Source organism: Cinclus cinclus, chromosome 6, assembly GCF_963662255.1.
Source record: "Cinclus cinclus chromosome 6, bCinCin1.1, whole genome shotgun sequence".
NCBI lineage: Eukaryota > Metazoa > Chordata > Aves > Passeriformes > Cinclidae > Cinclus > Cinclus cinclus.
This window is the reverse complement of record NC_085051.1, coordinates 48,876,009-48,898,498: the sequence shown is the minus strand read 5'-3', so window position 1 is coordinate 48,898,498 and position 22,490 is coordinate 48,876,009. Positions and strand designations below refer to the sequence as shown.

At 38.0% G+C, this 22,490-nt stretch overlaps 2 protein-coding genes across 17 annotated transcripts in view; both read right to left on the bottom strand.

The window, feature by feature from the left end:
• The window catches only part of PAPOLA (poly(A) polymerase alpha), a 43,478-nt gene extending 39,221 nt beyond the window's left edge, over nucleotides 1-4,257 (bottom strand). For 15 of the 16 annotated variants that reach the window (XM_062495533.1, XM_062495537.1, XM_062495539.1 and 12 more), the window contains exon 1: nucleotides 4,238-4,257. In XM_062495533.1, the coding sequence (XP_062351517.1) occupies nucleotides 4,238-4,245 (8 nt within the window). In that variant the 5' untranslated portion in view covers nucleotides 4,246-4,257. Of the gene's footprint in view, nucleotides 1-93; nucleotides 901-4,237 lie in introns of those variants that run through there. The other variant, XM_062495538.1, reaches the window with a different exon arrangement.
• Nucleotides 4,258-5,735: 1,478 nt separating this feature from the next.
• AK7 (adenylate kinase 7) overlaps nucleotides 5,736-22,490 on the bottom strand; it is a 29,152-nt gene continuing 12,397 nt past the window's right edge. The window contains exons 9-18 of the mRNA XM_062494554.1: nucleotides 22,195-22,272; nucleotides 21,405-21,554; nucleotides 19,849-19,977; nucleotides 19,397-19,547; nucleotides 16,469-16,597; nucleotides 15,340-15,417; nucleotides 14,462-14,659; nucleotides 10,291-10,511; nucleotides 8,059-8,217; nucleotides 5,736-6,315 (exon numbers count right to left, since the gene is read on the bottom strand). Coding sequence (XP_062350538.1) covers nucleotides 6,262-6,315; nucleotides 8,059-8,217; nucleotides 10,291-10,511; nucleotides 14,462-14,659; nucleotides 15,340-15,417; nucleotides 16,469-16,597; nucleotides 19,397-19,547; nucleotides 19,849-19,977; nucleotides 21,405-21,554; nucleotides 22,195-22,272 — 1,347 coding nt within the window. The 3' untranslated portion in view covers nucleotides 5,736-6,261. The remainder of the gene's footprint in view (nucleotides 6,316-8,058; nucleotides 8,218-10,290; nucleotides 10,512-14,461; nucleotides 14,660-15,339; nucleotides 15,418-16,468; nucleotides 16,598-19,396; nucleotides 19,548-19,848; nucleotides 19,978-21,404; nucleotides 21,555-22,194; nucleotides 22,273-22,490) is intronic.

Genomic DNA, 22,490 nt, shown 5'->3' with positions numbered 1-22,490 from the left:
AAGTTTCAAACTCATCCAGATACCAAGACAAAATACACAACTTAAGGATCCTCAATGATTATCCTCACTTCTCTATTTGCCCCCACTGATTACCTCCGCAGAATGTATTCCTTTTCATTTGCTCGAGTAGGATGCCCAAGTCAGATTCCTGAAACAATACTGTTCATCACAACATCTGGTTAACCAGCAAGAGCTAAATTCATGGAGCTCAAGCTCCACTTTTTCCAGATTCAGAGAAACTCTGTCGAGGGGTTTTGCTTCCTTTTATGTTTCCTTCAGCAAGCAGTGACTGGCAATTTAGACTGAAGATTCTAGCTTTACACTAACACCATCAATCCACATGAAGCTTCAAAAACCTAGGCAGGAAACATCAGCGAATTCTGTGCAAATCAGTTACTGGGGAACATGTTTTAAATGGTTAAGACAATACAACTGTCCCTCCTGAATCGAAGTTTGAGGATCTAGCACAGTATCACTGGACCATTCAAGATGTGAATTAAGGCTTCAACTGTCAGTATGAGGTGTTCAAGATACACAAAACTGATTTGAACACAGGTATTACAGCAACAGCAGGCAACAGGGCTACAGAAGAGCTTCACCTATGGCAAAAGGAAGGTCATTCATACACATTCTCCTAACTTTGGACACTCTCATGAGCTCTCTGACTCTTCTGTTCACACAGAATAGGGAAGGCAGCATGTGCAAACAAAATCCCGTCCATAATAGTGGGTGTTACTAATACAACTGAAGGAAAAGTCTCTCATGTTTAAAGAAAACAAAGTTCTAATCAACTGCACAAGCAGCAGTTGAACCAAAGATTATTTTTATTGCTATGAGCGAGACAAAAAACTGAAGAGCAATTTAAGAAATTCAGTAAGGCTGAATCAAAAAATAACAGAGACTGTAAATGAAGAACCAGGAATCCCCTAAAGCATTTCACTGTTAAGAGGTTAATTTGCCTCAGTGGTGAAATTTGTTCAGCCCAAAAAAACTGGGTTTCCAAGTTCTGAGCAGTACCTTTATGTTAACAGGTATAAACTCAGCCCTTTTTTGAGTGATACTGGAAGACTGAAAACTATTGCAAAACCACATATCCTTGCCATCTAACAAATTAATCCTCAGCACTGATTTTTATATTAATTGCTTCTCAACTAAGAAAGCAATAATTTTATGTTATGGCAACTATCCTTCTAAAGTCAGTCCATTGCTCTGTAAAGTTAAGAATAATTTAATTTCTTTTCCAACAGCCTATAAAATTCCCAACTCACTGTTCAGAAACACACAACTTAACCACTCCCAATCAGCACAAGCCATTTAAACACAGTGCTGTAATTCTGGCACTAAGCTGACAGTATCTAATGAAGAGTGAAGAAAACAATGGCTTTTCCTATGTCTACAGCAAAGTTCAGTGAAAGAAAAAATGAAGTCTTAATTCAAAAGTGAGAATCAGCGTGACTGTCCACTGGAAAGAATAATTCTTAATGACACTCCAAAACTCCAATAGAGAAGTTAGCAATACTAACAATACTTAAAAGTTATAAATCTTATGTCACTTTAAATGTTCATGTATATGACTAAATGCACTTTTCCACTTCTGGTTAGAGAATAAAACATAACATTTTAAAAATGTTTTGCCATGAATTCAGCATACACAGACGTTCAGTAGCTTACTGAGAAACAGATTCATGTTTTCTCTATCTGGAGGATTAGAAAGCCCCAGGTTACATGAAAAGACTAAATCATCACTCCCATAAACATAGCTCCAGCTTCATTGAGTGAGCAGCCTCCCTGTGTTAAGCCCCAGATCCAACCAAAACACATGAAGAGCTTAGTGAGCTTCATTCTTCCCTGGCATCTTGTGTTTCAGATAATGCACAGGTACATTCTATACCTAACTGTGCACTAAAATATATCTTTATGATAGGGGAAGTAGTTATCTTTGTTTCTAATCAGCTTTTTTGTTAAGGACTTCTTCATTATATGGCTGCTAGTGCTTCCCACTTGAGAATTTTAACAAAAAGTCACTTAAGTTTCTAGGATAAATTTTAATATTTAAAAAAATAATAAAGACTTCTGTAAGTGACAGATATCAGCATCAGCAGTCTTACTACTGGTGTACCATGTACAGAAGGTATTTGCTTGGTTTTATACTTTTGTACCATACTTTTAGTAACTGCAACATGAACACTGGTGAACAGCTCTGGAGAACCTGGAACTCCAAGTCAAGAATAATGACCATCTCTGGTTGTATGGGAAATCAGTTTTGACAAGGCCCACCAATTGTAAACACCAGGCCTGAAAATGAAGTTTGAGCAACATATCGAAAGGCCAAAAAAAACCCAAACAAACAAACAAAAAATAAATGCTGTCACCATGAAAGGTTGGCCGTAACAGGGTTGTTCCACTTTCACTCAAAAATATTATCGTCCAGACGACAGAGTCAACTGGAAAGAATTATAGAAGAATCTTCCCAAGCTGCCACTTCCTTTCTTCTAAAGTCAGAGGTATCACATCACAAACTCAAGAAGTAGCATTACCAGCATTTCTACTTATTGGCATTATAATACTTTGAAGTCTCGACTGGAGACGTCAACAATGTCAAACATACAAATGACAGAAAAAAAAAGCATAATCTGAGAAAGCTTCATTTTTGCTAACTACAATAAGTCTCCTGTACTAGTTAAGCTGAAAACAGCAATACCTTGGTGCCACTATAACTATGTACTATTATTTGTTTATAGTTAAAGTATCATAGACACCTACATCAAGAGGAATTATCAAATCATTCCAAATTTTGAAAAGTTGAAGATCACTATTATTGCAAGTCATAAAAGTAGCCCAAACTTTTAAATGTTGTTACTAAGCCTTTGGAATTTATGTAGTCACAACACAACAAACCAAGAATGAAAGCAAGCAGAATAAACACCCTCCCATTTTTCTGAGCCTGAAAAGCCTAGCCAGCTCCAAACCTGACTTCTGGTAACTTTTCACTGCCATAACGAACACGTGCAAAACTTAGCTATAAAGATATTGGCACTTTGTTATACACGCATTAGAACCTACCTGGCATAACCATTTTCCTTTCCGAATTCACCTGCTGGTCCTTTCCCTGCCATAAACTCTTTCAGATAAGTTTCTCACGCTATCTACCCCATGACTAACTTCGCCGTACTTTAGACTGAATTAACAACCACAACAGACAACGATGGCTATTCTTCACTTAAAAGTTGACATATTTAAAACCTCAGAGTAATCCCAAATTATAACAGTGAGAAAAATATCACAAAGTCTTTATATTTCTCCTTCCATGAAAAAGAAATACACAAACAAAAAAAACCCAAAAAATAGAACAACCGATCAAAATATATAAACATGCCTTATTCTGAAGCCACTTGAATTGTATAACGTAAAAAAAATACTAAGATTATGAAATTCAGAACGGAGGAGCTGCAAGTTTTGTCGTCTCAGTCAGAATTCGTAAGAACGACAGCAATGGGAAGGGGAAAAAAAAAACAACAACAAAAAAAAAAAAAAGTCGGGGTGGGGTGAAAGAAACCAGCGGTCAAACTGGGATGAATAAGGTCACACTTCGTTATTTCGAACTGCCAGCAGGGTCACGGCACAGCACGTCCAATGCACACACGGGCCCGCAGCCCGCTCTGCCGGCCGGGGGCGCTGCCCGGAGCCAGCGGCAGCGGGGGGTTCCAAGGGTAGCGCGCCGGCCTCGGGACGCCCACTACAACCAGCGGCCCAGGGTCTCCTGCTCCCGGAACGCGGAAAAACTGCCCCCGTGGTCACAGGAGGAAAGACTTCGCCGGGGCTCCTGGGGGAGAAAGCGCTTCACCCTTAGCGGCCAGGGCGAGGAAGGGACAAACACGCGGGTCTCGCCCCTTCGTGCGCCCCGACCCAGCAGCGTGGAGCAGAGGCCGCCGCACGCGTCCGCCCCGTCCCCCACGTTGCCGCTCCGAGATCGCAAAGACGGCGACAGCAACCCAAAAGCCACATCACCATCACCTCCGGGGCTCACGGCGATGGAGGGCGAGAAAGGCAGCGTGGAGTTCCCGGCGGCGCGGGCAGTGGCGCCAGGGCCGCACACTGCGGCAGCGGAAGCGCCCGGGCCAAGGGGACCGCGAGGGGGGAAGGGCCCGAGCCCCGGCAGGAAGGGCCCGGACATGCGGGGAGCTCCGGGCCGGCACAACGCGAGCCCCGAGCGCGCCCCGCGAGCTCCCGGACTTACAACGGCATCGTCTCTCCGGCCCCTCCTCCTCCTCCTCCTCCGCCGCCGCCACCACCGCCGCCGCCGCCGCGTCGTCCCCTTCTTCCTCCTCTTCTTCCTCCTCCCCCACCGCTGCCGCCTGCGGACCGGTCACTCGTCCCGCGGAGCGGCGGGAGCCGCGACCATGGCACGGGCCGGGGCCAGGCCCCGGGAGAGGAGGGAGCGGCTGTGCCGGGCCCGGCCGCCGCCGCCGCTTCACTCGCCTCTTCCCCTCCGGCCTTCTAACATGGCGCCCAGACGCTACCACAGCAACGTCCCGGGGCGGGGGGGGCCTGACGCAGCGCGGCGGACACCCCCGCACGGCGCGCACGCTCGCCCAGTCGCGCGTGCGCAAGCGGAGGCGGGGCCGCGGGGCACGCTGGGGAGTGTAGTCGCGGCGGCGGCAGCGGCGCCGGCCGGGGTTTGAAAACAAAGCGCCAACGGCTGTGGGGCGGCGCGTGCGCGGGACCGAGCAGGTCTCGGCTCGGCTCGGCTCGGCTCGGCTCGGCTCGGCTCGGCTCGGCTCGGCTCGGCTCGGCTCGGCTCGGCTCGGCTCGGCTCGGCTCGGCTCGGCTCGGCTCGTGGGCAAGGGCGGCCCTGGCACCGCAGGGTCCCCGGGAGCCCTCCCGCGCTCTGGGCTCCGCCAGCTGCCGGCGCGGATCGGACTCGTTCGAAGGCAGCCCCGTGCGTGGCTCCGACTGCCCACGTCGGGATCGCTGTGCGTTCGTGCCCTTCGGAAAGCAAACGCATCCTTTTCCAAACGTAGTTGTTGAAACATCTGCCTGCAGTAGTCTGCATAAACTTTCAGAGTATTGAAAAAATTCAAGTCGCACTCTTTACATGTCAGCTCAAAACTTTATTCTTAGAAAAGTAAATGCATTACAATAACTGGTTTACTCTCTCTTTGTAAGTGTCCAGCTTTCATCTTTATTCTGAAAAATAGTACTTTCAAACTAAAAAAAATGTCTAAAGCTACCAATTATTTCACCTTCAACTGCCTCACAGTATAAATAGTAACTTGGGCAGACGCATATAAGACATAGAGATCACAAAAACATATGGTTCTTTAGAGTAGGAGATGGTAGTTTTGAACTCTTATTCCCGACTTGTCTTTGTGACTATGAAAACAGATTAAATAAGATATTCTATAAAAACACTAATATATCTGAATAAAAACATTGGGCATTAACACATGCAAAATTCTGACAAAATACCTGTGAAATGTTTCTGTATCACTATTCTTTCAGCTCTTCCACTTTTCTCCCTCCTTTTTCACAAAGGGTCCTTGCCCTCTATTGTGACAAAATCCTGTATTTTACATGTATGTATAATACCAATATACATACCAAGTATGCAGTTTCAGCTCAGTCAGCATACAGTTCCTGTGACAGCTGGATGAAGTCACAAAATTGAGGACAGCCATGTGCTGCAAAGTGTAGTTTCTTCAAGAATCTCTAAAAAATATGTATCTAGTGTTGAATGCTGAAGATTATTAAATGTGTTCTACAGCTATGTGTTTAATACCGAAGTAAAACACAGGTTTTATGACATACCTGTGCTGGGAAACTGTTTACCAGTCAGTCTTTAGTGCAGCACAAGAAGACTGTACTGTGTGACTTCTTGCCTTTTGGTAGCTGGGAGGGGAAATAAGAGAGCTTGCTGCTTCTATTTATTTCCTTTTCCAGTAGAAACACTTTTTTTTTCTTTTTTTCTTTTTAATTTTCTTTTGTTTTTTGACAAAAATGTTCCTCAGGCTAGCCGACATTCACTAAGCATTAGGAAAATAATATACTGATTTGTAAATGAATCAATCAATACATGTAGCAAATAGAGATGTTGTAGAAGACTATTAAAAACTCAGTACAAAATAGTAATAAAGTATGAGAAATAAAAATGAAGATTGTATAGTAAGCCTAAACAAAAACAACAGAAACCAAGTATTTTTAGCTAAATTGTATTAGGAATTTTCTCCCTTTATGTTTCACAATTCCTATTGCTTCTAGGATTTAACATTTTTTATTCCAGTCGATATCAGGACTGTTCTTGAAGATATATTCTGCCTATAAACAGAAGAGTTTCAAAATTACAGTTACTTTTACATCTCCAACTTCAAAATAGATGCAAAATAACAAAGGTATAGTGGATAACATTCCTTTAAACAAATCTACAGAACGTATTAAATGGCCCTAAAATATAACTTATGGCAGAAAATGTCAGAGAAATCTCTTTCCCCAAATACTACCCAAAGTACCACCAACCTCGCTCTCCCTGTTCATAGCAGTCACCCTAATTTTATCATGGGAAGGAAGCGAGCCTTTTATAAAGGTTTGTGTCTCACCATGGAAACATCTAGGGAGTACCCTAGAACCTGGTTTCTGGACCCACTGATACTGATCTTTAAAAGCTGTGCAGTTATTAGGGAAGATCCCATACTCCTACAGCTACAGGTAATTGTCACCCACCAGTAGGGAAAAAAGTTAAAGCAAGAAAACATTCCTTAGTGCCTGAAGTGGCATTGTAACACCATTGCTTTCATTTCAAGCTTTTGTTTGATTAATAAAATGCTCTGTTTCAGCTTGTAAACAGCTTGGTTAGGATGTGAAGGCAGAACAGCAGCACAACAATAAAGTTACAGCACCTGTGTTCCTGCCTGAATGCAATGCTGACCCTGCTTGCAGCCAAAAGTTGAGCTGGATAACATCTTGAGGTCATTTGCAACTCCAATTTGTCCATGAATGTCCTATAGGATTTTCTCCTTTATTTATGTGTGTATTGTGAAGGGAATTACCAAAGAGCTTGCATTTATCATTTTGAAAATACGTTCAGTTGTGCCTGGAGGGCTGAGGGGATGGGGGGGGGAGGGGGGTGGCATGGAGAGTGATGTCCTGTCTCCTGAAGAGTTAAAATTTTTAAATCATTTGAAAGTAGGCATAAGTAGCTAGACATTTTAGGCCACAGGCTGAACTTTATCTGAACCATATGGTTATGTTTTTAAGTCAAAGATGGATTACAATGAAACCTGGCACTAATGCTAATCTGAACATTAATAATAGAATAGACAAAACTGCAGCTTAAACATTAGTTAAAAATTAATAGCTGGAGTGGACAGCCCATAGATCATGGTATATGAACCATAACAACTACATTATTATAACAACCAGAACCAACCAAAAGCCACTGAAACAGACCTGAGAGGGTGTGGAGGTGACCCTTTAGCAAACCCTTGGTAGCAGAGAGCAAACCAATGAAAGGCAACCATATCTCAGACCCTCATAGAGCTCCTGGTCCCATGAGGGATGTCCTGTGAGGAATGTGGAGTCTAGATTGGAAGTGTGTAATTTCCCAGGGATTATTTTGTTCACCCACTTTTGAGGCACCTAACTCCAGCTATCAGATATCATAACAGGTTTATTGGCACAAATCAATATAATGGAAATGAAAGCCTAATGTAAAAGTTCTTAAACTTGTAGTCCTCTATGGCACAGCAGAATTGTCAGGGTACATAAGATGTGCAGAGCGCACATACCAAGGGGAAACAGATTCTGGTAGAATTTTTTATCTTGTTACTGTTGAACTACACTGGGTACTTCCTTTGATGCACAGTATCAACTGACCCCATAAAGAGTAGTTTCTGGGGTTGAATTTTCACTAGGACTGCTGATCACCAGAACTGCAGATTCTTATCATTAATTAGTTGCTATCCTGAAAGTGAGGAGGAAATTTAAGTCTTCTCATTCACAGAAATTCTTTGGGTCTATATGTGTATTCAAAAATATTTAAGAAACAAAATATAATCACCTTACCAGAAAATTGACTGGATCATCTGGCCTGATCCTACAGCATTCATTTATGCCTTGCATAAGTGTTGGCATGACATTCTTCATTAAGTAATTCCGTAGTGGAATAGACTGGGCCTCCAATAACTCTTGTTCTTGTTTTTTCACTTCCTCTTGATGTTTATTCTACAAGTAATAAAGAAAAAAACAAATAAACAATTAAGTTATAACATCTATCAAATAGCATTTGGCTAAAAAATATTGCTGGGCTAGAGGGGAAAAAAGTAGTGTTTAGTAGCTGTGAACAGAACTTTAAAGAACAAGTTCACAGGAAAAATTATTAACTGCTTATTAAATTTAGATCACACAACACACCCAGGTAAAGAACTTAACATAATAAGGACTGACATAATCTCCTTACTGAAACAATTTTCTTTTTCTTCTTTAACACCTAAAAGGAGATTTATTCTCAAGTCTTCCTGTGGTCCTTTTTCCATAAGGTATTTGGCAACATGGTTGGAATAGACTGTAGCACTTCAAAAATCAGTGCTATTGCAAAAGCAGGTGCTTTCTTGAGGCTTCTTTGAACAGGAGGGAGAGTGTTTTTACTCAGTAGAGAGCAATGGGTTTCTAAATTTTTAAATTGTTCATTGTGTTGGATTTTTCTTTGGCTTCCTTGGTTTGTTTTATTCTTGATTTCATTGATGTTTTTGAGGGGCTTGAGAGTCAGACTAAAACCACAGTGAATTACATGTGTTTCCACCAGCTAAATTTCTTTCTGAATTCAGACTAAATCAAATGCAATTTTTACTCTCAAAAAATAAAACTGCTGCAAGCTTCTCTTACTTCCATTCAATAGCACTTAGTAGCATACGAACTTGCACCACCTTTACCCAGATTACTCCAATTCATTTTCATTGTTCTCTCTTCACTCATTTTATTCATCAGTAGCCTGAGTCATATATAGATACAGCAAACAGATGATACTATGAAGACTTCTTTTCTATACTCAAGGCATAACAAAAAAGCAGTGTTCAGGTAAAACAGATAGACCAGTTTTAACCTTATGCACTCCATCCAGGAGTGCTGTTGAATAAATCTTGCAAGTGGTCTTTTCCCACTACTCAGAGATAGCAGCTAAGCTACAGTGTCAAGGGCAAATGAACTGTTACTTAGATTTCCTGATCATCTGCCTATTTTAAAGGAGAACCTTAAACACACATTTTATTTAAACACCTACTTCAGTTTTCATTAATATGAAGTTTGCGCTTTTAAAGGAAGATGGCTTGGATTGAATCTAGCTAAAATGTGTTAGCTATCCTTAGGAATTTTACAGGGTTCAAAATGCTGCTTAATGTTGAATAAAGCTGTAAATAATCAGAGATTAAAAACCCCTTATTTACAAGCCAACCTCAGAAGAATGTAAATGTTACTTTAAAAGTCAGTAATTTAAGCATATTATTACCCCATAGATGTGCATGGGTGTTCAAATATAAGAAAAGGACTTCTCTGTGGAATGGTCAGCTTGTTTTTAAATAGCTCTGAAAGAAGACAATAGGCTTGCCTTCTGGTGAAATGGGTGTGAACAGGAACATTCTTTCAGTATGCATTTCAGGTCATTTAACTAAAATGTCCTCGGGTGTGGCAAAGTAAATGAGGAAAAAGCATCATTTACAAGTCGTCTAGGGTCAGGTAGCCTAAATACTAAGTGCTTATTAGATCATTAACAAACAAAAGCCATCGTTCAGACTGCATCAGGTTGTCCTCACTAAACCCAATACTCAGTTCTCAAACATGTTCTTGTTCTTGCAGGCTCATAAACCTTGCAGGCTGGAAGACTGGGTCAGTGTTGAGTTAAAAATCTAGTTTGATAATTAAGACTTAGGTGCTTAGAAATAAACTGAGTGAAATGCAAACGTCCTATTAGACTGGGTAAGGAAAACCTCCATTGATTGTAGTATATACTTATAAATGGTAAAATAGATGAGCTGCAACACAGCAGCAACAAGAGTAGCATAAAATTATTTTAAAGACATGCTGATACCAAAATGCAAACAAATGTAATTAAAAAGGCATTATATTCTATAAGATGGGCTTCAAAATGCACTATGAAGATAGCCTAACTCAGACCTAAAGTATAATATAAGGGAATGAGAGAATTTATGCTACACTTCCCAAGTGTATTTACATAACAGATTACTTGAAGCCATATAAAATACATAAATAATACTGTTTTCCCAAAAATATGTATTAACCTACCCACTCTTCCCATCTTGCCATTCTTTCTTCCCTTTCCTTAGCTTCTTTATGCTCTTGTTCAGCTTTTTCTTGAGCTTCTTTGACAAGGTGTTCCTCAGCTGCTTGGCGTTCCAAAGCTTCCTTTTCTTCATCTGTCAAACCATAATTCCGAGGTTCTCCAATTTCTTTGATAATCTTTGGTACAGCAAGTTTGTTCTCAGAATCTTCATATACAGTTATATCTTTTAAAAAATACAAGAGAGAACCATTACAAGGCTTTTGTCAACTATTGTCAATTACTAAGCAAGACCTAAAAATATATTGTATTCACTTTGTTTGAATTTTCAAGTAAAATTGCTTGTAAATGTCAAATTTTTGTTACATAGAGTGAAGTTGTTTAAATTTGATTTTCTTTACCAGTTTCACCTCAAATAGTTTGCCTTTTAACATGATGTAAGGAAGAAACATTCTAAAACAAATTTTACAACTATTGTTTACCAGTTGCAGCTTGCCCAGGTTTTGAAACCCAAAAAAAGTGGTCAACTACCAACTCTCAGACATGCTCCTGACACCAGTGTCATGTGAACTTATCCAGCTGCACAAAACCATCTGTTTTGTCCTTCTTCCCCCCTTAATGCTGCACAATAGGTCGTTAGGATGTGGCATAAACTCCAAAGTTTTCAGTCACAGAGATTTACAAATACACAGACCTTTTCTTTAGACAATCTCCTTCTATGTTATATTTACAAAACAAAATTGTAGCTACATGTAGGAACATAAAGACTGAACAAGATCTTCTCTTTAATTTTATTCCTTCTCCCCGTTTAATTGCTGGAAGTTACTTGCACATTAAACTTGACAAGCAAGAAGAAAAATAAAAAATACAGAAGAATGAAGACTTACTCTGGGGCTCTCTAGGTTCTGTATGCATTCAGTGTGGGGAGGCAGAAACAGTACAGGAATGGACATGGAAAAGAGGAAAAGTGGGCATTTCAGGTAGAGAATATACTGAGGTAAAGGGCTTGTTCAGGGGCACGAAGTAGAAGATGTAAAAGCACAGAAATGGGTAAGGAGAGCATGCAGAAAAAGGGAAAAAGAATAATTAGAATACAGAATTTAGATGAGAATCTAGTAGCCTCTGCTTCATAGTTCTTTAGGAAGTTATTTTGAAAGTCATTGGCAAAGCTTTTTTCCCCAGATCTTTCTAATCGCTGATTCAGACAGAATCAGACTCAAATGCCAACACCATTTTTCCAAGAGCTAGTGTTTGTGATGGACCTCAAATGCAAACTCTGATCATGAACTGAGGAGGGAACTAATATAATTCTGTGTGATAAAAACTTATTTTACAGCTTCTTCTTTCAAAAAATCAGGAATCACATTCCTGAAGTATTCCAAATTAAAGCAATACATTTACTATGGCAAGCAGCCCATAATTTCTACCATTTTAGCTGCACCTAGATGTACAAATTACAATGGAAGTAATTTTTCTAGTCATTTAAATTATTGCTAAGAATGGTATCAATGTTGAATTGAGGTCTCAAATACTCAATTTTTTTCTTAGATGGCCACAGAAGAGTACAATGTACATTTTACAGCAATCACAATTAACTACATTTATCCTCAAAAACTAATGCCTTTTAAATGAAAACTGAAGTTAACACTGATTCTAGCTGAGAGGAAAGATCACTGGAGAAGGAGCTCATAAATTAAGGTCTTCAAAGGAAATTGCTGTTGTAATTTTAACATGCCTTTTTGTACAAGATCTAACATGCCTGTCTCCATTCTCAATTGGTAAATGAGAAAAATGAGACACAAGATAACCAACTTGCAGTCTTCATACAGTGAGTCATCAAAACAAAGTTGAGTTTCCAGAATCTTAAAGCCCACTCCTTTGTACTAATCATATTTCAGACTCAGAAAAAAAGTCATAAAAATGATACATAAAAACATATGCTATATTTTTTTTAAATTTAAGGTCGAAGAAAACCTTTATTATTTTGAAATAATATGTAACAAATCAAGCACAATTTTTAACCCCTTCTTCAGAGTATGACAGAGAAAACAGTTGATTAAATTCATTGCTGCTTAATTCTATGCATCTGAAAATCCAGCTGGAACTTCCACTAGAATGGAGGGGTATTGGCTGAGCTGAAGGATCCTCATTACAAAATGGTTATTTTGTAATCTGTTCCTACCATTTTACAGCAGAACCAACACACCTGCATACTTCTGTGGTAACAACCAGGAATGAGAACATGGGTAAAGAGACAGTTCTGAGACAAACAGGACCTAAAGGTGATGCTCATTTGAACATGAGAATCAATGCTATACACTCAATGTGAAAATCATCTGCAATATCACAGCTGTGATACTGCAATAATTAAAATCATTAGGCAAATGAGTTTCTGTATTTAGAATGGGCTACAGATTAAGAATAATCTTTTGGCATAATTCTTTGACTGGGCCTCTACTTGCATATGTAGAAGAGTATGAGCTAAGAATGTGACCAAATGATGGCATCAGACCTTAATATTTCATTACATTTACTTTCCATAGTAGAATTTCCTCAATTCTAAAATAATTATGCTATCTCACTATTTTTTCCCACTACTACACTTCCTTACAACACATATATCTTATTATTTTCAAAATCATCTCCATCACTGGCAATACTTGGAAAATCAGTCGCGTCTAAGGGGGTTGAACAATTAACTTTTCCAAATTCATCTCAAGTATACATTCCAAATATTAGTAGTTTGATTTTAATTGCAGAGGTCTCACCCTTCTTTCTTTCTTTCTTCTCCTCTCCCTGCAAAATCCAACCTTTTCTTTAGAATGCTGTCATTCTGATCTCACTGGCATTGAATAATCAGATTATAGTTATCTTCTTAAGATTTCCCAGTAATCACAATTTTCTAGATAGTATGTAGGGAAGACAAATTTTCTCACATACAGGTATACTGCAATACAGATTCAGATTCAGTCCCAGCCTTCCACTTTTAATTTCTCACAGTTTTCTTAAATGCTTCTTAATTTACAGATTACACACATATTGTCATGATGTTGCAAAATGTGGAAAATACAAAAATTTTCTTAAGAAATTATGCTCTTTGATGTTTCTTCTTTGTGTATTTTCAAGCTTGATCAACAAGAAGGCAGATTTAACTTATGAAACAGACAGCAAGTTCTAAAGAATGTCCAGATGTTAGAAGAACAAATCACTTGTTGGTAGAATTGCCTTGTTAAGGTTTAGGCCTGGACAAGACTCAGTGATCTCAGACCAAAATGGGCCATTAACAAAGCCCAGGAAGAAAGATGTACCACTGATAGTGGACACAAAGAGTGAAGAATTTACGGGCCATAAGCACATCTGGCAGAACGCCTAAGATAAGGATGAAACTAATAAAATCAACTCAGAAGCTGTGCCAAAATTAGCTCCAGCTGGGTAAAAGTTAATGCCAGCTGTGAGGAAATCACAACCACAGACTCAAGGACCACCAAGTCAAGAAACCTATTGACCAAATAGAAGAGCGACACTGAACATGGGAAGCAAAAGAATAATCATCCAATAAAAGATTGAATACTAATTAATAGGAGAGCTATGTAATATTTAGCCAATAAACACTAATCCCTTTGTTTAGTAAGATGTGTTAATAGTGAAAAGTTTTGATAGTAGGGACGTTTGATTTGTGGAGTACCACGAAGCAGAGAGAGATTAGAACAACTCTGAAATAAACAAACAAACAATGCCTCTCTTCAGGGTGTAATTATTAGCTTGTTGCCCGCCAGGTAAAGCATCAGATTTTTGTGGACAAAAATAGCATCTGTGGATACCTCTAAAGAAAAAATATAAGGAACCACAATGTTTATATCCATAAAAATGTATTCTTACACCACCTATCTGAAAGGATGCCAGTGCAGAGATCTGTAACCTAAGTCATAAAATTATTTTAATCATTAACCTCACAAAAGTGAACAACTAACACCCCAAATTTTAGAAAAAGGTTAACTGTAAAAGAAATTTTTTTTGCAGGTATATAATTAAATGCTTGTTCTGAATGTATTATGCAATGTTAATAAAAATATTATTTGTATATGGACACTTACTATTTGATTTTTGCAAGTGTTAAATTTGTAAGAGCAATTTTTTTTTATTCATGTTATATCTGCTAATATTATTATTCCATACCAACAAACTGAGGATGTATTTCAAGCTCATCAAAGTAGTTGAGAACTGTCATATCATCGGTATTTAACTTGCGGAAGCGTTTCAGACTTTGCAGGAACTGGCCCTCAGTATAACAAGTTCCAGCAACTTTCCGCTCTGGAAGATTTATTATTCTGTTTTTAAGGAATTCATCAGATGCAGTCAAAGAAAAAATAAATTCTGTGAAGAAGAACATATTGTTTGAATATATACAAAATTTACAGAAGAATCAGGCAAAAACAGCAGGATAAAGTGATTTCTACATAGATGAAAACCACTCTATTTTAATTCCCAGCATGACTAAAGCATTACATTTTTATTCCATTAAGCTGCTATAATCACAATAAGACAACCACTACTATTGTTATCAGCCAACTGTTTATGTCGTTTTCCCAAAAAAAACACAAACTGAGAAACAAACAACCCAGAAACGTAATCAAACCCTTCCTTTTAATTAAGAAAAACATCTTCAACTAAGAGATGGTCAAGCATTGGAACAGCTGTCTGGACAAGTGATTGACTCCCCACCCCTAGAGGTATTTAAGAGATATGGATATGTGGCAGTTATGGACATGGTTTAGGGTAGACTTGAAGCTTCTGGGTTAACAGTTTGACTTGATATTCTTAGTGGTCTTTTCCAACCTAAATGATTCTGTGATTAATTGTCCACTTTAAAATAAGAGGGCAGCAGCATTACATGTAATAGATTTATTTTTCAGTTAAATAGGAACACATGGAGTGATATTTTAGATTTCTTGTTGGTGGCAGCAATATTTCCTTTAATTAGTTTATTTAATTAATTATTTAATTAGAAAAATAATACTCCTTAGTTTATTTAAAAAGAAATCTATCAAAATTACCAGGTATGATTATTTGATTAAATTTAGGTGTTTTGCCTTTTGCTTCTTCTTCTTCTTCTTCTGCTTCATCATCTTCTACTAAAACAAAAGTAAGGAATTACTGACATTTTCATTTGAAGCAACAATATCACTATATTTGCTAAAAATGTATGCAGTAAAACACAGGTTCGACAATATGCAAATTATACTAATAATTGGAAATTAATCTAACCTTGATACCAGTTTAGAGAATTCAGTAAGTAATTCATGTTGCCAGGTACCACAGAATTGTACCTGGGACACTAGTAGTTGTTTGCCTGTACCACAGACATGTACATGCACACATAATAAAACACAAGATTTAAATATGTCCAGTTTTAAAACTGCTGTCTTATCTTTGGCCTCTAGTCCTGCTCAATAAATTATTCTTCAATAAATAGAGACAAGGGTCAGAACAGTGAGTAGAAATATTTTACAACTCTACGGTTAAAATGTATTTTGCCACTTAGGGTCTTCTGTTATGAATATTCAGTAAAACTGCCCATAGAGTATCAGCTGAGCATGACCAGCTGCAGAACAGCATACTAAGCTGAGCAAGACTTTTTTCCGTGCCCTCAAACCTCAGTTGTAATTTAAACATGAAGATGATTCTTGGTCTTAATATATGGACAGTGCTTGCTCATGATTTGAAATATGTGTTGCAGAGCTTCTCTGAAGTCATATCTACAGTTGCTCATCTAATAAATACACTCCAATTTAGCTCACTAAATATGTATTGGTGCACTGGCTGGATGCCCTCATTCAGTAGCCCTTAAACATTATGAAGAAATTCTGCTGTAGAGCTGCTTGAGTGGAGTAGATCAATATTGGACAAGAAAGCATCCTCCATGTTTGTGCATTTATTTTTTACTTTACCAGGAAAGAGTCTAAAAATTATCTTGTGCATGAATTATATAAGGTGCATTACAGTCCTTCTTACATTCTAATAATCACACATCACAAAACTTTGTTTTGTATCTTGCATTGCAAGATACAAAGTTATTACAGTGCTGTTGCACTCAAGTAGTATGGCTCTGAGAATAATGATAATGACAACATCAGCAGCAGTTAAAACAAAAGCAGCAACAAAACCAAGCCAAGCGATACATACCTTTAAAAAGATCAACTGCCTGTTCATAGGTCTCCGGGAACCCATCTAAAACATATCCCTGATTTCTACAAGGCATAGACATGAGCTTGTCCTTCACAATTTTAATAAGATACTCATCATCTAGACAGCCTAAGACAAAGAAGGTTAATAGGTATCTAGTTTATAGAAACAAGAGATCTGAAATTATTTTACTAACATTTGATACATTATAGTACATTTTTCTTCAACTTAGATCTTGAAAAGTTAAGTATTTTGAGTTACAATTTGCATATAATGCATTGTCAGCAATCTATGGAATATTAAGCCGTAGATATAAAATAAAATAAAATTATCTTTGTGTTTACAATGAAGTTAGTTTTATTTTGAATAGTTCAATCAGATTTTAATAGAAGCAGAAAAGAAATGCTTATAGAAAAAAATATCACAAGCACAGTCTTCTATTTTCATTTTACAGTGAGACTTAAAGATAGTCTTGCAATAAAGACATGAGGTGGGATCGACAAGTTTCATTTTTAGATAGGTTGAGTTATGAATTGTTTTATTTACTTGTCCCACATTGTTGAGAAAATATGAAGAAGCAAAAAGTCAAGTTTCACCTGATTTTTTTGTCCTTTTGCAAACATTAACTGCAGTTTCCTACTTTATTTTGCTTTGACTATTAACAGTCTTAGAAATTTATAAACCATTTTAATCAGAAAAATATGTAACTATTTTAAAAGACATTGTTATTTTAAACAACACATCTATGCATGCAGAAGAGATGCTGCCTTAAATATCATTACTAAAGCTTCCGGGTGTGTAAGAAGTTTGTTTCTTTGCAGATATACAAGATCCAAATCAGGTAAACCCTTAGCAACAGATTGCATTTTTAAGGGGGATCATGTTATACCACATGGAAAATGTTAAGCGCTAAGACCAAAACTACACAGCATCATTCATATACAGATGGTAGTTAATGCTTTTCAGCAAGGAACTTTATTTCAATCTACAGACTTTAAAATTCTTTCCTGGCTTCTGTAAGCAGTATTTACTTTCTAATGATGTATGAGGTTCTTAAATAACCCCCACAATTTCATATGAAAATGCACTTGTTTTTACTAGAATACTTCTATTTTTGTGAGTTTGATAAAGGTATATTTCACCAGCTTTTTACTTTACATTATATAAATTTATGCTCTCTGTTCTGAGAACAAAACATGACATTATTAAAAAAATCTGAAGTAGAAAGATGAAGTGCTACAATTAAAGAAGCACCAAAATGTTTTAAAAATATATCACTTTAAATATGCTAGGTGTGTAATTGCTTTAGGTTTGTGTGGACAGGTTTTGTTAGCCAGGGGACCTACAGAATTGGCTTCTCTGATAAGCTGGTAGAAGCTTCCCCCATGTCCAACAGAGCCAATGCCAGATGTCTCCAAGATGGATCTGCTGCTAACCAAGTTTATGCAAATCAGTGATGGTAGTAATGCCTCTGTGACAAAATATCTATGTAGGGAAAAAGTCACTGTGCAGAACTAAATGTGGCCAGGGAAGACAGAAGTGAGAATCTGTGGGAGAAACATCTCTGCAGATACCCAGGTCAGCAAAGAAGCAGGGAGGAAGTGCTTCAGGTGCCAAAGCAAAGATCCACCTGCAGGCTGTGGTGCAGACCATGGTGAGCAGGCTGTCACCATGCAGCCCCTGGAGGTCCAGGGGAGAGCTGACATCACCTACAGCCCATGGAGGTGGCCCGCTCTGGAGTAGGTGGTTGTCCAAAAGAAGGTTGTGACCCCATGGGAGCCCCACACTGGAACAGATTCCTGGCAGGACCTGCAGACCCCTGAAGAGAGGATAAACCCACTCTAGAGCAGGTTTGCTGCCTGGGCTTGTGACCACGTGGAGGAACCATGCTGGAGCAGGCTGTGCCTGAAGAAAGGACTGCATCCTATGGAAGGGACCCATCCTGGAGCAGGCTGTGCCTGAAGGAAGGACTGCATCCTATGGAAGGGACCCATCCTGGAGCAGGCTGTGCCTGAAGGAAGGACTGCATCCAATGGAAGGGACCCATCCTGGAGCAGGTTGTGCCTGAAGGAAGGACTGCATCCTATGGAAGGGACCCATCCTGGAGCAGGCTGTGCCTGAAGGAAGGACTGCATCCAATGGAAGGGACCCATCCTGGAGCAGGTTGTGCCTGAAGGAAGGACTGCATCCTATGGAAGGGACCCGTGTTGGAGCAGGCTGTGCCTGAAGGAAGGACTGCATCCTATGGAAGGGACCCGTGTTGGAGCAGGCTGTGCCTGAAGGAAGGACTGCATCCTATGGAAGGGACCCGTGTTGGAGCAGGCTGTGCCTGAAGGAAGGACTGCATCCTATGGAAGGGACCCGTGTTGGAGCAGGCTGTGCCTGAAGGAAGGACTGCATCTTATGGAAGGGACCCATGTTGGAGCAGTTAATAAAACCTGTACTCTATGGGAAGGACTCACACTTGAGAAATTTGTGGAGGACTGTCTCCTGTGTGAGGGACCCCACAGTGGAGCAGGGAAAAGACTCCTCTCCCTGAGGAGGAAGCAGCAGCAGAAACATGTGATGAACTGACCATAATCCCTATTCTCCATCTCCCTGTGCTGATGGTGGAAGGAAGTAGAGAATCGTGAATGAAGTTAAATTCAGGGGAGAAGGGAGGGGTGGGTTCTCTGATTTTGATTGGTAATACATTTAAATAATTTCCTTAAGTCATGGTCTGTTTTGCCCATGACAGTACTCGGTTTGTGATTTCTCCTCATCTTTATCTCAACTCATAAACTCTTCATTATATTTCCTCTCCCTTGTCCAGTTGATTCTTGATTTTAATAGCAATTAAAAGTCTAGACCTCGTTTATTTCCTGATTTCCATTTGCATAGGGTTGCATTAGTTACCTGAATCCCATCATCATACTTTGTATTTCCTACCTTTATTCTGTTTCATGTTTTCTTTTATTTCATCTAACAATTCCTTTGCTGCTTCTATATTTTCACCCTCTTCCTGTTCATTATCTTCTTCTCCTTCTCCTTCTTCTGCTTTTCCTTGCACCCTGTCAGCTTCTTTAGCCACAATTTGCTCCTGATGACAAGAACAGAAATATGAATTGGCTCAGAAATTCCATAACCAAACTTATTTTATATACAGATGTAATAAAAGAAAAAAATAAATATTTTCCTTTTGTGTGTGCCCATGAACAGTGAAGATACTGAGCAACTTTCATTCTCTGAAAAGGTTTCAGTGCAACTGCCAGAGATGATCAGTATTCTGAACGATATTTCCGTTCTAAAATAATGGGATTATAAGTAATTTTTAAATACTGCCAAACATTTTAAAATCAGAGAAATTAAAATAGCAGGAATACTAGAAAACAGCAACATACCAGATCTGCAATTTTTTCAGAAATCACATCATTTATCCAAACATAATGTAGCTTGTAGTGTTTGCAGAGCTCCTTAGCAATGGTAGATTTGCCAGACCCAGGAGGACCATGAATGCAAACTTTGAGAGGCTGGAAAAAAGGATAAATATATGACATAATTCAAGCAACATAGATGCTTTTATGTAAAAGCAACAATATTTTTTATATGACTAATAATAAATAGCAATTATACTTAAAACTAAAAATATATTTTTGTTTTATTTATTTATTTATTTATTTATTGCTGAATATTTTCTCTATCACCCACAGATCTCGAGTAACACTGTTACTTAAATGAAGAAATTAACTGTTGGAAAAAAATCATGCTTCTATTTAGCAGACTTACAGAGCAACTTGTTATGGCTAGTTAATGATCAAATAATCCAAAGAGATGAAACACAGTCCCTCAGATGGGATGCAGTGAATTTTGGAATGTGGTAGCAGATATTCTACTATAAACATGCAATAGTTCTATTTCCAATTGAGGTAGAATTGCTGTCATCAAAATTATTATTTAGACCTCAAAAATTCCAGATCTATCACAATTCTAAGTGATGTCCCATTTCAACCTACCTAGCTTGAGGATGAGTAAGTGCAATTAGGATTCCAGTATGCATTTATTAAATATGTTATGCAATAAGCTCTAAATCATACATAATTAAGTGCCTATCTTGTTTAGTAAATCTGACAGTACAAACTGCAATAGAGTAGTGACAGAGACAATCTAGCTGGCCTTCCTTCTCCTTGCTACCTGGCATGCATTGTTTTACTTAGATGCATATGTACTTAGATGCAATAGTTTAATCCAAATGCAGATCTAATAATCCTTCAGAGCTATGAAGGGACTTCCAGTAAGTAACTTCTAACAATAGTACCTTCACCTTGTTTTACATGCCCTCAACCCTGAAGCAGATATAGACATGCTAAACAGCTATATCAATATTTGAATGTAAACAAGCATTTTTCTGCACCTTTCAGTAACCTACATATTTGAATACAGAAGTTCTAAATATCAAGCTAACATAGGAAATAGTGAAGTTGCCCAGTAAATTACACAACAGAGCAGAGTAGAATAAAGGCTATATTGCACTGGAATATCTGCATTTACTGAATATATATAAAGGGCACAAAATACTCACGTAAGTATTGACTATTATAAAAAAAGCTTAAATAAAAGATGTACTTATTGTATTCCTTAGGCAAAACATACCAAGAGTGCCATATACTGCATAAAGAAAGTAGCTTCAGAATAGAAGCTTTCCATAATTAAGCTAATTTGCATTTATAAATTTCAGTTTCAGGCATAAGGAAAGAAAACTCAGTCATTATTTTTAACTTTTATTGCCTCTTATTTAACTTCTTCAATTTAATTTTAAGTTTCTATATTCACTTATTTTGCATCTATATTCATCTTCTATGTATTTTTACTTGCTTGATTTAAGACGTGTTTTTATAACCATTTATATTGGGGATAAAGAGAGAAAGGCATTTTACAATAGTATATACAAAAGCATTACCATTAATCCTCGAGTTTGTTTGTATTCCATGATGACTTCTGCAATGTTCTCTATCAGTCCTGCTTCAGCAACCCACTTAATGTTGAAATTCTCTTTCAGGTAAAGAGGTTCCATTCGCAGGTTCACAAACAACATATCCAATTGCATTTGCTGAGGGAGCAAAACTACACTTATTTACAGACTTAAGCTATGCATGTCAAAAGAACAGCTGGAACAAGAGACTAGAATGGATGGTGAGAATAGAAGGAAAGTATTAAGATCATGATCTGTCAGAACATGCAACACTAAACAATTATTCTGTTCAATTAATTCTGTTTACATGTTATTGCAAGGAATCACCTCTTCTATAAATTTATTGAGTACCAACTTAAAGCTATTGGGGTTGTATTTTGTTTATTTCTCTTATGAACAGTTTATTCCAGATAAATAGATGAATACAACATAATTTATGCATTCTGTGTTCATCAGCTTTAGCAGCATTGCATTACCAACTTTTTTTTGTTATTGTTATAATTTTGTTTAGGTTTTGTTAGAGTGCTCCCAAATGCTAAGGGGAACAGTGACATCAGAGCTTCAGTGTTTTATCTTTTAAATTAGGTTGCAACTCTTCAAAATTCTGTTTTAAGTTGACTAGATGCTACTTTGTTTATTTTCCAAATTTAAACTAATTTTAAGTATTTTTAGGCATATTTTGGGGCTAAATTTTTCTGGTGAAATTATATATTCTATTATACTATACTTTTCAGTTTAACCACTTTCCTGAAGTAATAAAAGAAAGAAAAGTACTGACTGTTAGCTCTTTGCTCAGGAATGCATTTTCTTTAGGAATCTTCTCAATTTTTCCTGGTCCAATATTTTTACTGATACACTATCATAAAAACAAACAAACAAATAAACAAAAAACACCAAAACCACTTAACAAATCAGATTCTTAGAAAAAAATTGAACAGAATTTCTGTGCATAAAATATGTGCTTTAAATTTTATGTTACACGATGCCTGGAAAATCAGGATAGTGATTTGAAATAGATCTAAGAACAATACATTTGTGCCTCAAAAATCAGGATACTGATTTGAAATTGATCCA